This window comes from Oncorhynchus clarkii, chromosome 20 (assembly GCF_045791955.1).
Source record: "Oncorhynchus clarkii lewisi isolate Uvic-CL-2024 chromosome 20, UVic_Ocla_1.0, whole genome shotgun sequence".
NCBI classification, from domain to species: domain Eukaryota; kingdom Metazoa; phylum Chordata; class Actinopteri; order Salmoniformes; family Salmonidae; genus Oncorhynchus; species Oncorhynchus clarkii.
In genome coordinates, this window is record NC_092166.1 from 84149913 (window position 1) to 84165753 (window position 15841).

General features: G+C 45.2%; 1 protein-coding gene across 2 annotated transcripts in view; it reads left to right on the forward strand.

Moving 5' to 3' along the window:
- Window positions 1–15841, forward strand: part of LOC139376996 (poly(ADP-ribose) glycohydrolase-like) — a 96559-nt gene that overhangs the window by 77644 nt on the left and 3074 nt on the right. For both annotated transcript variants that reach the window (XM_071120046.1, XM_071120045.1), the window contains 2 exons: window positions 9428–9533; window positions 13476–13604. In XM_071120046.1, coding sequence (XP_070976147.1) covers window positions 9428–9533; window positions 13476–13604 — 235 coding nt within the window. The remainder of the gene's footprint in view (window positions 1–9427; window positions 9534–13475; window positions 13605–15841) is intronic.

Genomic DNA, 15841 nt, shown 5'->3' on the forward strand with positions numbered 1-15841 from the left:
GAGCGGTGGTAACTCGACCAGGGGGAGCGGTGGTAACTAGACCAGGGGAGCGTTGGTAACTCTACTAGTGGTAACTCAACCAGGGGGAGCGGTGGTAACTAGACCAGGGGGAGCGGTGGTAACTAGACCAGTGGATTCGGTGGTAACTCGACCGGTGGTAACTCGACCAGGGGGAGCGGTGGTAACTAGACCAGGGGGAGCGGTGGTAACTAGACCAGGGGGAGCGGTGGTAACTCGACCGGTGGTAACTCGACCAGGGGGAGCGGTGGTAACTCGACCAGGGGGAGCAGTGGTAACTCGACCGGTGGTAACTAGACCAGGGGGAGCGGTGGTAACTAGACCAGGGGGAGCGGTGGTAACTCGACCGGTGGTAACTAGACCAGGGGGAGCGGTGGTAACTAGACCAGGGGGAGCGGTGGTAACTCGACCGGGGGTAGCGGTGGTAACTCGACCAGGGGGAGCGGTGGTAACTCGACCAGGGGGAGCGGTGGTAACTCGACAGGGGGGAGCGGTGATAACTCTACCAGGGGGGAGCGGTGGTAACTCGACCGGGGGGAGCGCTGGTAACTCGACAGGGGGAGCGGTGGTAACTCGACCAGGGGGAGCGGTGGTAACTCGACCAGGGGGATCATGGTTTGTGGTGTGGCAGAAGAATCAGAATTAGTCGTGTAACATAGAAAAAAAATTAAGATGTCTTATCTGCGTTGTATGCTGATGTGATTAGAATGTATCCCTTCAGACTCTGGTGTTGGCAGTTGCACTTCTTCCCTCACCTGGGGCTCAGTCACCTGGGGCCCAGAGAGGGGAGAGGTCAGGCTTGTCTTTCACATGTCCCTGGTGCTATGCAGAATATCAGAAAGGGAAGAGGACAGGAGGGAACATTGTCTTCATATGTGAATGTCTCTTTACCTTCTTAAACCATGTTGAAGAGATGGTGTGATTAATGGAGGAACCAATTACTTTTCTCCACAATGTCTCAGGGATACAAACTTGTCACCTTTCGGGCGATATTCACCGTTTTAAATCCAAAATAGGTGACCTACGTGATTTGTGTAGATCTGATAAGAAAAGTTTGGGGGGGAGTCGGATCACTACTGGCTGCTGTATCCAAGGCTCAGCCAATCGTTCACATAGCAACAGAATGCAGCACACGACTGAAGAATGAAGAAACAACCAATTTACTAGTTACAGAATCAGTATGCGCTCTGGAAAGACAGCTGGTTAGTTACAGCAGCACATCCCCTGAACGATAACGAAGAGGTAACGTTTGGTGAGAAGTCTGACCACAGAGACCGGGGTGAGAAGGTTACAGCAGCGTGTCCCCTGAACGATAATGAAGAGGTAACGTTAGGTGAGAAGCCTGACCACGGAGACCGGGGTGAGAAGGTTACAGCAGTCCCCTGAACGATAACGAAGAGGTAACGTTAGGTGAGAAGCCTGACCACGGAGACCGGGGTGAGAAGGTTACAGCAGCGTGTCCCCTGAACGATAACGAAGAGGTAACGTTAGGTGAGAAGCCTGACCACGGAGACGGGTGTGAGAAGGTGATGAAGCGTACTTCATGAGCTGTAACCGAAAAACAACTGGCATTTGGGAAGTTTGAGGTGAGGGGAAAAAGAGAGAAGTGTGATGGAACAAGTATTAGCATTGTTAAGTATCTTGCTAGCATGGATCAAATTCTCCGTTAGCTAACCAGAGAAATGTTGAGCAACATTAGCCAACTTAACGGATCAAATAATTTAGTTTATGGTGTGAAAATTAGCTGGCTAATAAAGTCAGACAGCTAACGTTACAACATCAGATGAGCTAACGTTAGTAACTTAACTAATTCGCTATAGTATTAACTGGTATTCGACTCCTTGCCGTTCTTCAAGTTATAACGCGTTAGTTGCTTACTGGACCCTGGCAATCTGTGTGAAAATAGTTATCGAACTAACCACTATCTTATAACTCATGTTTTCCCTCTACAGTATGTGGTTCATTTCCAGAATGAGAGAATTAGGTGAAAATTAGGCATTTTTTAAACAAGTGGATTCAGGGATCAAGTGTAGCTGTATCTGGGCCTGGTTTTAACAGGATGCCACTATAGAGGTGAAAGGAACACAACACTCTTTCCCTCTTTCACTTCTTCAATACAGTGGATTAAAAGGGGTATGCCAGGTGTTACTCTCTGCCTGAAAGAGGAGGATGCTGTTGATGTGAGCCGTGACCAGCCTTTCAAAGCACTTCATGGCTACAGATGTGAGTGCCATTGGGTGGTAATCATTTAGGCAGATTACCTTCGCTTCCTTGGGCACAGGGACTATGGTGGTCTGCTTGAAACATGTAGATATTACAGACTCGGTCAGGGAGAGGTTGAAAATGTCAGTGAAGACATTTGACAGTTGGTCCGCACATGCTTTGAGTACACGTCCTGGTAATCCGTCTGGCCCAGCGGCTTTGTGAATATTGACCTGTTTAAAGGTTTTGTTCACATCAGCTACCGAGAGCGTTAACACACAGTCATCCAAAACAGCTGGTGAACTTGTGCATGAATCAGTGTTGCTTGCCTTAAAGCAAGCATAAAAGGCATTTAGCTCGTCTGGTAGGCTAGCTTCACTGGACAGCTTGCGTCTGGGTTTCCCTTTGTAGTCCGTAATAGTTTTTAAGCCCTGCCACATCTGACGAGCATCAGAGCCGGTGTAGTATGATTCAATCTTAGTCCTGTATTGACGCTTTGCTTGTTTGATGGTTCGTCTGAGGGCATAGCGGGATTTCTTATAAGCGCCCGGATTAGTCTCCCGCTCCTTGAAAGCGGCAACTCTAGCCTTTAGCTCGATGCGGATGTTGCCTGTAATCCATGGCTTCTGGTTGGGATATGTATGTACAGTCACTGTTGGGACGACGTCATCGATGCACTTATTGATGAAGCCGGTGACTGAGCTGGTATTCTCCTCAATGCCATTGGATGAATCCCGGAACATATTCCAGTCTGTGCTAGTAAAACAGTCATATAGCTTAGCATCCGCGTCATCTGACCATTGTATTGAGCGAGTCACTGGTACTTCCTGCTTTAGTTTTTACATGTAAGCAGGAATCAGGAGGATAGAATTATGGTCAGATTTGCCAAATGGAAGACGAGGGAGCTTTATATGCATCTCTGTGTGTGGAGTAAAGGTGGTATAGGATTATTTATTTTTTGGTTGCACATGCTGGTAAAACGGATTTCAGTTTGCCTGCATTTAAGTCCCCGGCCACTAGGTGGCGCTGCTTCTGGGTGAGCATTTGCTTATGGCCTTATAGAGTTGGTTGAGAGCGGTCTTAGTGCCAGCTTCGTTCTGTGGTGGTAAATAGATGCCTACGAATAATACAGATGAGAGCTCTCTTGGTAGATAGTGTGGTCGAAAGCTTATCATAAGGTACTCTACCTCAAGTCTCACCTTGTGACCCGTTCCACACATCTGTTGTTTGTTATCTAGACTATTGGGTGGATCTTTGCTGTAAAAGATTTTAGTAGCCTTTGTGTTGTGGCTCTCAACGAATCATCTGAGGGGGTGGTTCGTCGACCACCCATCGCTATTGCAGAGCTCTCACTAATAAAGATTCAGTTTACGTATAACTCTGACTTGTGTGATAGGTTTGACTCTCCTCGTTTGATAATACAGAAATTAACCACCACAGTGGCTGGAGGTTTGGGAGAGTGATCCTAAAGTTTAAATTCATGTACTCCAGTCAGTAAAAAAAAAATGCATGAACATTTTAGGATCATTCTCCCAAATCTTTCAGCCACGAACCATGCTCATCTTATTGAGTTACCACTACTGTAGAACAAACAAGTACAAAACACCCTTACGTGACGTAACCATTTGGACATTTATAAAACATGAACGTAGTCGTCGTGTTGGTTTGGGGTCAATGATGTATATAAACCCTGGATTGCTGATGCTATGTATTGGGCCAATGAGAGGCTTTGAAGCCACAGGTCGGCCATATTGGTACTCCTCAGAAGAAGCAGTCCATATGAATGAATGGGATTCTGCAGTATTTAAATAACATGTTTCAACAACAAAATGAAATGTATAAGTGTTTTGTTTTATTGGGGACAGTAGCATTTTACTACTCTCTAAAAGTTATACTTAAGGAACATTTTTGTATATATATTTGTTAGTTTCGCTCATATAATATAATTTAACAGTATGGATTAAGGTGTTTGTAATGTGGGGGAAAAACTAATGTAAAACATTTTTCTATAGCTTCTAGAATCTTCTTTACAATGGTTGGGGGAGAACCAAGATGGTGGCTCTGTGGCTTTGAGTCACTAGTGTATACTGTATTTAAACAATTGGCTACGTCTTTGAGAAGCGCCCATTCTCTGCTTCTCGTATCTGGAGTGCTTCTGCTTTTAAATTCATTTTGTCTTCCGTTGTACTGTAGACACAAATATGAACGTTCTGTAATATTAATGAAAGTGGAAGTCAGGAGGGTGTCAGGATACAGCTACCGCTCTTTGATGATAAGCTTTGATCTTCCGTGTGTGTGTGTGTGTGTGTGTGTGTGTGTGTCCCTTTAAAAAAATATATTATATGCATCAGCGAGAACCTTAATTGTCATTTAAGTTCAAATTAGTCTCGTCACGTTGATTTAATAGCGTTGGTGTCTAGCCGTTGCATACAATCAGACAAAAGACAACGCAATGATCTCGTAATCACTACTGCCAAATGTAAAGTGATCTGAAATGACTCACGTGCGCTGTTATCTGAGGTAAACAATAATAAACATTGGATGTTGATTCAGGAATGGATCATGTCTATGATTAGCTAGTTAAGGCTATCTGTTCTTCTGAGGTAAACAATAATAAACATTGGATGTTGATTCAGGAATGGATCATGTCTATGATTAGCTAGTTAAGGCTATCTGTTCTTCTGAGGTAAACAATAATAAACATTGGATGTTGATTCAGGAATGGATCATGTCTATGATTAGCTAGTTAATGCTATCTGTTCTTCTGAGGTAAACAATAATAAACATTGGATGTTGATTCAGGAATGGATCATGTCTATGATTAGCTAGTTAATGCTATCTGTTCTTCTGAGGTAAACAATAATAAACATTGGATGTTGATTCAGGAATGGATCATGTCTATGATTAGCTAGTTAAGGCTATCTGTTCTTCTGAGGTAAACAATAATAAACATTGGATGTTGATTCAGGAATGGATCATGTCTATGATTAGCTAGTTAAGGCTATCTGTTCTTCTGAGGTAAACAATAATAAACATTGGATGTTGATTCAGGAATGGATCATGTCTATGATTAGCTAGTTAAGGCTATCTGTTCTTCTGAGGTAAACAATAATAAACATTGGATGTTGATTCAGGAATGGATCTTGTCTATGATTAGCTAGTTAAGGCTATCTGTTCTTCTGAGGTAAACAATAATAAACATTGGATGTTGATTCAGGAATGGATCATGTCTATGATTAGCTAGTTAAGGCTATCATGTATCATTACGATCTCTGCAACTTCATGCATTAGTTGATCCAACATTTTTTGTTTAACCGGTAAAGTTATTGCCAACACATTATTATTTTGTAAATTATTTTGTTTTTTACAATTAGTAACCTGACTGTGGTGGTTAATTACATCATAAAAAGTTATTTATCCATTTCTTCACGTAATATTCTCCGATAGGAAAACGACAATGTGAAATGAAGACGTGAAATGTTGATGTTGTCCAATTTCACTTCAGAGAGAAACTGACCGTTCTAACAGGAGGTGGAAAAATAACCCGAACAAGGAGATCAATCCTGTTTTGGAGGGCTGTTTAGGAAACGGTCCCATCTGCCCTTTTTAAACCCTAGAATTTACCTCTGGCCTTCCAGGGGAGTGTACATCCCAAATGGCACCCTATTCCCTATATAGTGCACTACTTTCCACCAGGTTCCGTAGTGCGCTATATAGGGAATAGGGTGCCATTTGGGATGAAACTGAAACTGGATGAAAATAGATGTCCAGAGCCCCTTCGTATATCCATCATTTAATTTGCTGAGGTGTCTCACGCCATGTTAGAGGATGTCAAGTCCATTAGCGATGTAAATAGGTGTAATTGTTCTGCAACATGTGAAGTTGTTAAATGATCGTTTTAAAAATGCATGGTTTATACTCGGGCCAACCGGATCTTTCTTCAGGGGCTTTTAGTTGACACGCAGCGTGCCATTACATTGAATGATGTGCCAAGCTTTAAGCCCGGCAGGCAGTATCCAGTACATTAGGTTACATATTCCATTCACGTGTCAATGTATAGGATCCTACTAGAGTTCTCATGATTACATTATGAAACGTACCAGGGACGTGGGGCTACACTAAACAGGGATGTGGGGCTACACTAAACAGGGATGTGGGGCTACACTAAACAGGGATGTGGGGCTACACTAAACAGGGATGTGGGACTACACTAAACAGGGATGTGGGACTACACTAAACAGGGATGTGGGACTACACTAAACAGGGATGTGGGACTACACTAAACAGGGATGTGGGGCTACACTAAACAGGGATGTGGGGCTACACTAAACAGGGATGTGGGACTACACTAAACAGGGATGTGGGGCTACACTAAACAGGGATGTGGGACTACACTAAACAGGGATGTGGGGCTACACTAAACAGGGATGTGGGACTACACTAAACAGGGATGTGGGGCTACACTAAACAGGGATGTGGGACTACACTAAACAGGGATGTGGGGCTACACTAAACAGGGATGTGGGACTACACTAAACAGGGATGTGGGACTACACTAAACAGGGATGTGGGACTACACTAAACAGGGACGTGGGACTACACTAAACAGGGACGTGGGACTACACTAAACAGGGATGTGGGACTACACTAAACAGGGATGTGGGACTACACTAAACAGGGATGTGGGACTACACTAAACAGGGATGTGGGACTACACTAAACAGGGACGTGGGACTACACTAAACAGGGATGTGGGACTACACTAAACAGGGATGTGGGACTACACTAAACAGGGATGTGGGGCTACACTAAACAGGGATGTGGGGCTACACTAAACAGGGATGTGGGACTACACTAAACAGGGATGTGGGACTACACTAAACAGGGATGTGGGACTACACTAAACAGGGATGTGGGGCTACACTAAACAGGGATGTGGGACTACACTAAACAGGGATGTGGGGCTACACTAAACAGGGATGTGGGACTAAACAGAGATGTGGGACTACACTAAACAGGGATGTGGGACTAAACAGAGATGTGGGACTACACTAAACAGGGATGTGGGACTACACTAAACAGGGATGTGGGGCTACACTAAACAGGGATGTGGGACTAAACAGAGATGTGGGACTACACTAAACAGGGATGTGGGACTACACTAAACAGGGATGTGGGACTACACTAAACAGGGATGTGGGACTACACTAAACAGGGATGTGGGACTACACTAAACAGGGATGTGGGACTACACTAAACAGGGATGTGGGACTACACTAAACAGGGATGTGGGACTACACTAAACAGGGATGTGGGACTACACTAAACAGGGATGTGGGACCACACTAAACAGGGATGTGGGGCTACACTAAACAGGGATGTGGGACTACACTAAACAGGGATGTGGGACTACACTAAACAGGGATGTGGGACTACACTAAACAGGGATGTGGGACTACACTAAACAGGGATGTGGGACTACACTAAACAGGGATGTGGGACTACACTAAACAGGGATGTGGGACTACACTAAACAGGGATGTGGGGCTACACTAAACAGAGATGTGGGACTACACTAAACAGGGATGTGGGACTACACTAAACAGGGATGTGGGACTACACTAAACAGGGATGTGGGACTACACTAAACAGGGATGTGGGACTAAACAGAGATGTGGGGCTACACTAAACAGGGATGTGGGGCTACACTAAACAGGGATGTGGGACTACACTAAACAGGGATGTGGGACTACACTAAACAGGGATGTGGGACTAAACAGAGATGTGGGGCTACACTAAACAGGGATGTGGGACTACACTAAACAGGGATGTGGGACTAAACAGAGATGTGGGGCTACACTAAACAGGGATGTGGGACTACACTAAACAGGGATGTGGGACTACACTAAACAGGGATGTGGGACTAAACAGAGATGTGGGACTACACTAAACAGGGATGTGGGACTACACTAAACAGGGATGTGGGACTACACTAAACAGAGATGTGGGACTACACTAAACAGGGATGTGGGACTAAACAGGGATGTGGGGCTACACTAAACAGGGATGTGGGACTACACTAAACAGGGATGTGGGACTACACTAAACAGGGATGTGGGACTACACTAAACAGGGATGTGGGACTACACTAAACAGGGATGTGGGGCTACACTAAACAGAGATGTGGGGCTACACTAAACAGAGATGTGGGGCTACACTAAACAGAGATGTGGGGCTACACTAAACAGGGATGTGGGGCTACACTAAACAGGGATGTGGGACTACACTAAACAGGGATGTGGGACTACACTAAACAGGGATGTGGGGCTACACTAAACAGGGATGTGGGACTAAACAGAGATGTGGGACTACACTAAACAGGGATGTGGGACTACACTAAACAGAGATGTGGGACTAAACAGAGATGTGGGGCTACACTAAACAGGGATGTGGGACTACACTAAACAGGGATGTGGGACTACACTAAACAGGGATGTGGGGCTACACTAAACAGGGATGTGGGACTAAACAGAGATGTGGGACTACACTAAACAGGGATGTGGGACTACACTAAACAGAGATGTGGGACTAAACAGAGATGTGGGGCTACACTAAACAGGGATGTGGGACTACACTAAACAGGGATGTGGGACTACACTAAACAGGGATGTGGGACTACACTAAACAGGGATGTGGGACTACACTAAACAGGGATGTGGGACTACACTAAACAGGGATGTGGGACTACACTAAACAGGGATGTGGGACTACACTAAACAGGGATGTGGGACTACACTAAACAGGGATGTGGGACTACACTAAACAGGGATGTGGGACTACACTAAACAGGGATGTGGGACTACACTAAACAGGGATGTGGGACTACACTAACCGGTGACGTGGGACTCCGCGAAACGGCCGTCAGAGGAGCAAAAGGCTTCCTTCTGGCTTTAGTGTAGTTCAAGGAGATCTCATCACACATTACTACTGGCTGGTACCCAGCCACCCAGCGCCTGCCATGGTCTGATGACTTGACATTCTGTCACATCTGTATTCTCACATCAGCTTCGACCAGCCAACTGAGGACTTATTACTGAGGATTTATTTCTCACCAGTGCAATTTACATGGTCCTACTTGTCTGAGAAATTTGGTTGCTCTTTTTTGTGTTTTGTTCTAAATCTTTCTCTCCCCCCCTCCATCATTTAGGCATACTGTGGCTTTTCCCGCCCAGGGGAGAGGAGTCAGGATCTCTCTGCGGTTGCTACAGGAAACTGGGGCTGTGGTGTGTTCGGTGGAGACGCTAGGTTTAAAGGTAAGCATGGGGCAACATTAGCACTTCACTCAAAATGGCTGATTTTACATTTACATTTGAGTCATTTAGGAGCCACTCTTATCCACTTCTTGAGGTGGACTGAACGTGCCTGTACTCATTTTGTGGGCCGGTACCATGTTCCGGCCCAAGTTAAGCACCGTTCATGAATTTTTTTAACGTTCTTCTGTGTCGACGTGGTCCAAATTGGACTGTACTGTTGAGTATAGGAGAGAATATGATTAAATCTCCAGTTGAAAAGCCACGCTTTTCAACAGGCCCTGATTTGAGTCCCAAATGGCACCCTATTCCCTATAATATAGTGTACACCCTATGGGCCATGGCCAAAAGTAGTGTACCGAATAGGGTGCCATTTGGGACGCACTGCCTGTTAGTGTGAACTGGCCCTTCTCTCGTTAGCCTTGGCTGTGGAATACATTTATTTACTTAATGCCTATTTGTCTCCCGTCATATTGATCAACTGACAACGTTAATATTTTTCATTAACAGTGGAATTGATCGCCTGCCCCAGCCCACCTATCCATTATAGACCTAGGGGCAATTCCACGTTAACGGATTTACGCTGAGACTCACGATTTTTCACTTAGGAATGTATGCCAAACATAAAACCATTTTGATTTCAAAGTTTAACAAACCGTACAACTCTATGCACAAGGACTAACTTTAAATCATTTACACAGTAAAAAAAATGTATGAACATTTACTGGGAAAAGCTGTGTAGATGCAAAGTTTGGTAACAGAATTACGGTAAAATCTCAGGCAGGGGCTCAGAGGAGGATACCACTAGACTACTGCACTACCGCTAACACTTAGCACCCAGTGGTGCTGTGAGACTAAACTACCGCTAACACTTAGCACCCAGTGGTGCTGTCAGGCTAAACTACCGCTAACACTTAGCACCCAGTGGTGCTGTCAGGCTAAACTACCGCTAACACTTAGCACCCAGTGGTGCTGTCAGGCTAAACTACCGCTAACACTTAGCACCCAGTGGTGCTGTCAGGCTAAACTACCGCTAACACTTAGCACCCAGTGGTGCTGTCAGGCTAAACTACCGCTAACACTTAGCACCCAGTGGTGCTGTCAGGCTAAACTACCGCTAACACTTAGCACCCAGTGGTGCTGTCAGGCTAAACTACTGCTAACACTTAGCACCCAGTGGCGCTGTGAGACTAAACTACCGCTAACACTTAGCACCCAGTGGTGCTGTGAGACTAAACTACTGCTAACACTTAGCACCCAGTGGCGCTGTGAGACTAAACTACCGCTAACACTTAGCACCCAGTGGTGCTGTGAGACTAAACTACCGCTAACACTTAGCACCCAGTGGTGCTGTGAGGCTAAACTACCGCTAACACTTAGCACCCAGTGGTGCTGTGAGGCTAAACTACCGCTAACACTTAGCACCCAGTGGTGCTGTGAGACTAAACTACTGCTAACACTTAGCACCCAGTGGTGCTGTGAGACTAAACTACCGCTAACACTTAGCACCCAGTGGTGCTGTGAGACTAAACTACCGCTAACACTTAGCACCCAGTGGTGCTGTGAGACTAAACTACCGCTAACACTTAGCACCCAGTGGTGCTGTGAGACTAAACTACCGCTAACACTTAGCACCCAGTGGTGCTGTGAGGCTAAACAACCGCTAACACTTAGCACCCAGTGGTGCTGTGAGGCTAAATAAACTAGCTGAAACCAGCTCAGAGTTTAATGGCTGTGATGGGAGAAAACTGAATATGGATCAACAACATTGTAGTTACTCAACAATATTAACCTAAATGACAGAGTGAAAAGAAGGAAGCCTGTACAGAATAAAAATATTCCGAAACATGCATCAGTAGAACTGCAAAAAATGTGGCAAAGAAATGTACTTCATGTTCTGATTACAAAGCGTTATGTTTAGGGCAAATCCAACACAACTCATCACTGAGTACCACTCTTCATATTTTCATTCTTGGTGGTGACTGCATCATGTTATGGGTATGCTTGTCATTGACAAGGACTAGGGAGTGTGTTAGGATCAAAAGAAACGAAATAGAGCTAAGCACAGGCAAAATCAGAGAGGAAAACCTGGTTGTCTGCTTTCCAACAGACAATGGGAGTGAAATTCACCTTTCAGCAGGACAATAACCTAAAATAGAAGGCCAAATATACACTGGAGTTGCTTACCAAAACGACATTGAATGTTCTTGAGTGGCCCAGTTATAGTTTTGACATATAACCTGGGTTTTTCTCGCTCAACAGTTTTCCGTCTATATGGTCAAGAATGGTCCACCACCCAAAGGACATCCAGCCAACCTGTGAGAAGCATTGTAGTCAACATGGGCCAGCATCCCTGTGGAACGCTTTCGACACCTTGTAGAGTCCATGACCCCGATTAATTGAGGCTGTTCTGAGGGGAAAAGGAGGGGAGGGGAAACTCTCAATGTTAGGAAGGTGTTCCTAATGTTTTGTATATAAAGTGCCTCCAGAAAGTATTCATACCCCTTGACTTATTCCACATTTTGTTGTTACAGCCTGAATACAAAATCGATTAAACTTTTTTTTAATTTTTTTATTTTTTTTAAATTTTATACAAGTTAGTTAATTAGCCTAGCATCAGTCCTAAACTAAACAAAATGCTTGAAAAGTCAAGGGGTGTGAATAGTTTCTGAAGGTACTGTATATATGGTTTATCAGCATGTATTCCAGTTAGTTAATTAGCCTAGCATCGGTCCAGAACTAGTTGGTTAATTAGCCTAGAATCGGTCCGGAACCAGTTAGTTGATTAGCCTAGCATCGGTCCGGAACCAGTTAGTTGATTAGCCTAGCATCGGTCCAGAACTAGTTGGTTAATTAGCCTAGAATCGGTCCGGAACCAGTTAGTTGATTAGCCTAGCATCGGTCCGGAACCAGTTCGTTAATTAGCCTAGAATCGGTCCGGAACCAGTTAGTTGATTAGCCTAGCATCGGTCCGGAACCAGTTAGTTGATTAGCCTAGCATCGGTCCAGAACTAGTTGGTTAATTAGCCTAGAATCGGTCCGGAACCAGTTAGTTGATTAGCCTAGCATCGGTCCGGAACCAGTTAGTTGATTAGCCTAGCATCGGTCCAGAACTAGTTGGTTAATTAGCCTAGCATCGGTCCAGAACTAGTTGGTTAATTAGCCTAGAATCGGTCCGGAACCAGTTAGTTGATTAGCCTAGCATCGGTCCAGGTCTCTGAAGTCAACTGGCAGTTTTCTTACTCCACTTTCTTCTTAATGACATGCCTCTGGGGCCGGGGGGGGAACAGACACTTAATATAGCCCAATGTTCCCCTCTGTTTACCTGGACTCTCTCTCGAATCGCTCCATCCCATACTTTTAATTGTGGGACAAGTTGAAAGAGTGATGACAATGTAAAAAAAGGAGGAAAGGAAAGTCTGAAAGGAGAAGCTTCAGCCCCCCCACCGTCGCAGATGTTTATTCAGCAGCGTTCGTAGCTCGTTACTGTTGCCTCTCTCTGTCTGGTTTCTTTATTAATAAAGCAGACTTTATTTCCAGACTCTTAATGATATATTCACAAGGTTCTGGGGCCAGAGCCTGCCTTCCCTTGCTCACACGGTGACTAAGTCTGGCTCCTCAGTGGGGGACTCTGGGTATTCTAGTCATTTCTTCATTCATTCTGAGCCAAGGTGTGTAATATGACAGTTTAAATGGCGCCGGTTGAATCTGGTTGTGTTGTCGCTGTCTTCAGCATGTTTACTCTGATCCTTGTATCATGTCTTGTACTGGTTCTGTAGAAAGTATCGGTCCTGTATAGACAGTTTCTCTCTCTCTCTCTCTCTCTCTCTCTCTCCCTCTTTCTCTCTCTCTCTGTCTCCATGTCTCTCACTGTCTCTCCGTCTCTCTCTCTCCGTCCTTCTCTCTCCCCCCTACATCCTGCCCCCCCCCCCCCCACCCCTCCAGCTCTGCTCCAGATTCTGGCAGCCTCTGAGGCAGGCCGAGACGTGGCCTATTTCACCTTTGGTGACAGCGCCCTGATGAAAGACGTCTACGACATGCACTACTTCCTCACACAGAGACACGTCAGCGTCGGTAAGGCACATGCTATCTCCCTATCCACATTACCATGTCCCTAACCCTCACACAGAGACACGTCAGCGTCGGTAAGGCACATCCTATATCCCTATACACTTTTCCATGTCCCTAACCCTCACACAGAGACACGTCAGCGTCGGTAAGACACATGCTATCTCCCTATCCACATTACCATGTCCCTAACCCTCACACAGAGACACGTCAGCGTCGGTAAGACACATGCTATCTCCCTATCCACATTACCATGTCCCTAACCCTCACACAGAGACACGTCAGCGTCGGTAAGACACATGCTATCTCCCTATCCACATTACCATGTCCCTAACCCTCACACAGAGACACGTCAGCGTCGGTAAGACACATGCTATATCCCTATCCACATTACCATGTCCCTAACCCTCACACAGAGACACGTCAGCGTCGGTAAGACACATGCTATATCCCTATCCACATTACCATGTCCCTAACCCTCACACAGAGACACGTCAGCGTCGGTAAGGCACATGCTATATCCCTATCCACATTACCATGTCCCTAACCCTCACACAGAGACACGTCAGCGTCGGTAAGACACATGCTATATCCCTATCCACATTACCATGTCCCTAACCCTCACACAGAGACACGTCAGCGTCGGTAAGGCACATGCTATCTCCCTATCCCCATTACCATGTCCCTAACCCTCACACAGAGACACGTCAGCGTCGGTAAGACACATGCTATCTCCCTATCCACATTACCATGTCCCTAACCCTCACACAGAGACACGTCAGCGTCGGTAAGACACATGCTATATCCCTATCCACATTACCATGTCCCTAACCCTCACACAGAGACACGTCAGCGTCGGTAAGACACATGCTATATCCCTATCCACATTACCATGTCCCTAACCCTCACACAGAGACACGTCAGCGTCGGTAAGACACATGCTATCTCCCTATCCACATTACCATGTCCCTAACCCTCACACAGAGACACGTCAGCGTCGGTAAGACACATGCTATATCCCTATCCACATTACCATGTCCCTAACCCTCACACAGAGACACGTCAGCGTCGGTAAGACACATGCTATATCCCTATCCACATTACCATGTCCCTAACCCTCACACATAGACACGTCAGCGTCGGTAAGACACATGCTATCTCCCTATCCACATTACCATGTCCCTAACCCTCACAGAGAGACACGTCAGCGTCGGTAAGACACATGCTATCTCCCTATCCACATTACCATGTCCCTAACCCTCACACAGAGACACGTCAGCGTCGGTAAGACACATGCTATCTCCCTATCCACATTACCATGTCCCTAACCCTCACACAGAGACACGTCAGCGTCGGTAAGGCACATGCTATCTCCCTATCCACATTACCATGTCCCTAACCCTCACACAGAGACACGTCAGCGTCGGTAAGACACATGCTATCTCCCTATCCACATTACCATGTCATATCTACTGTATTCCCCTGGCTCACACCAGATCTCCCTCTACCATATTGTTCTATTCATACAACACTGTCTGGTGTTCTATACATACAACACTGTCTGGTGTTCTATAATTCTATACATACAACACTGTCTGGTGTTCTATAATTCTATACATACAACACTGTCTGGTGTTCTATACATACAACACTGTCTGGTGTTCTATAATTCTATACATACAACACTGTCTGGTGTTCTATAATTCTATACATACAACACTGTCTGGTGTTCTATACATACAACACTGTCTGGTGTTCTATAATTCTATACATACAACACTGTCTGGTGTTCTATACATACAACACTGTCTGGTGTTCTGTAGTTCTATACATACAACACTGTCTGGTGTTCTATACATACAACACTGTCTGGTGTTCTATACATACAACACTGTCTGGTGTTCTATAATTCTATACATACAACACTGTCTGGTGTTCTATACATACAACACTGTCTGGTGTTCTATAATTCTATACATCCATCACTGTCTCGTGTTCTATACATACAACACTGTCTGGTGTTCTATACATACAACACTGTCTGGTGTTCTATACATACAACACTGTCTGGTGTTCTATAATTCTATACATACAACACTGTCTGGTGTTCTATACATACAACACTGTCTGGTGTTCTGTAGTTCTATACATACAACACTGTCTGTTGTTCTGTAGTTCTATACATACAACACTGTCTGGTGTTCTGTAGTTCTATACATACAACACTGTCTGGTGTTCTGTAG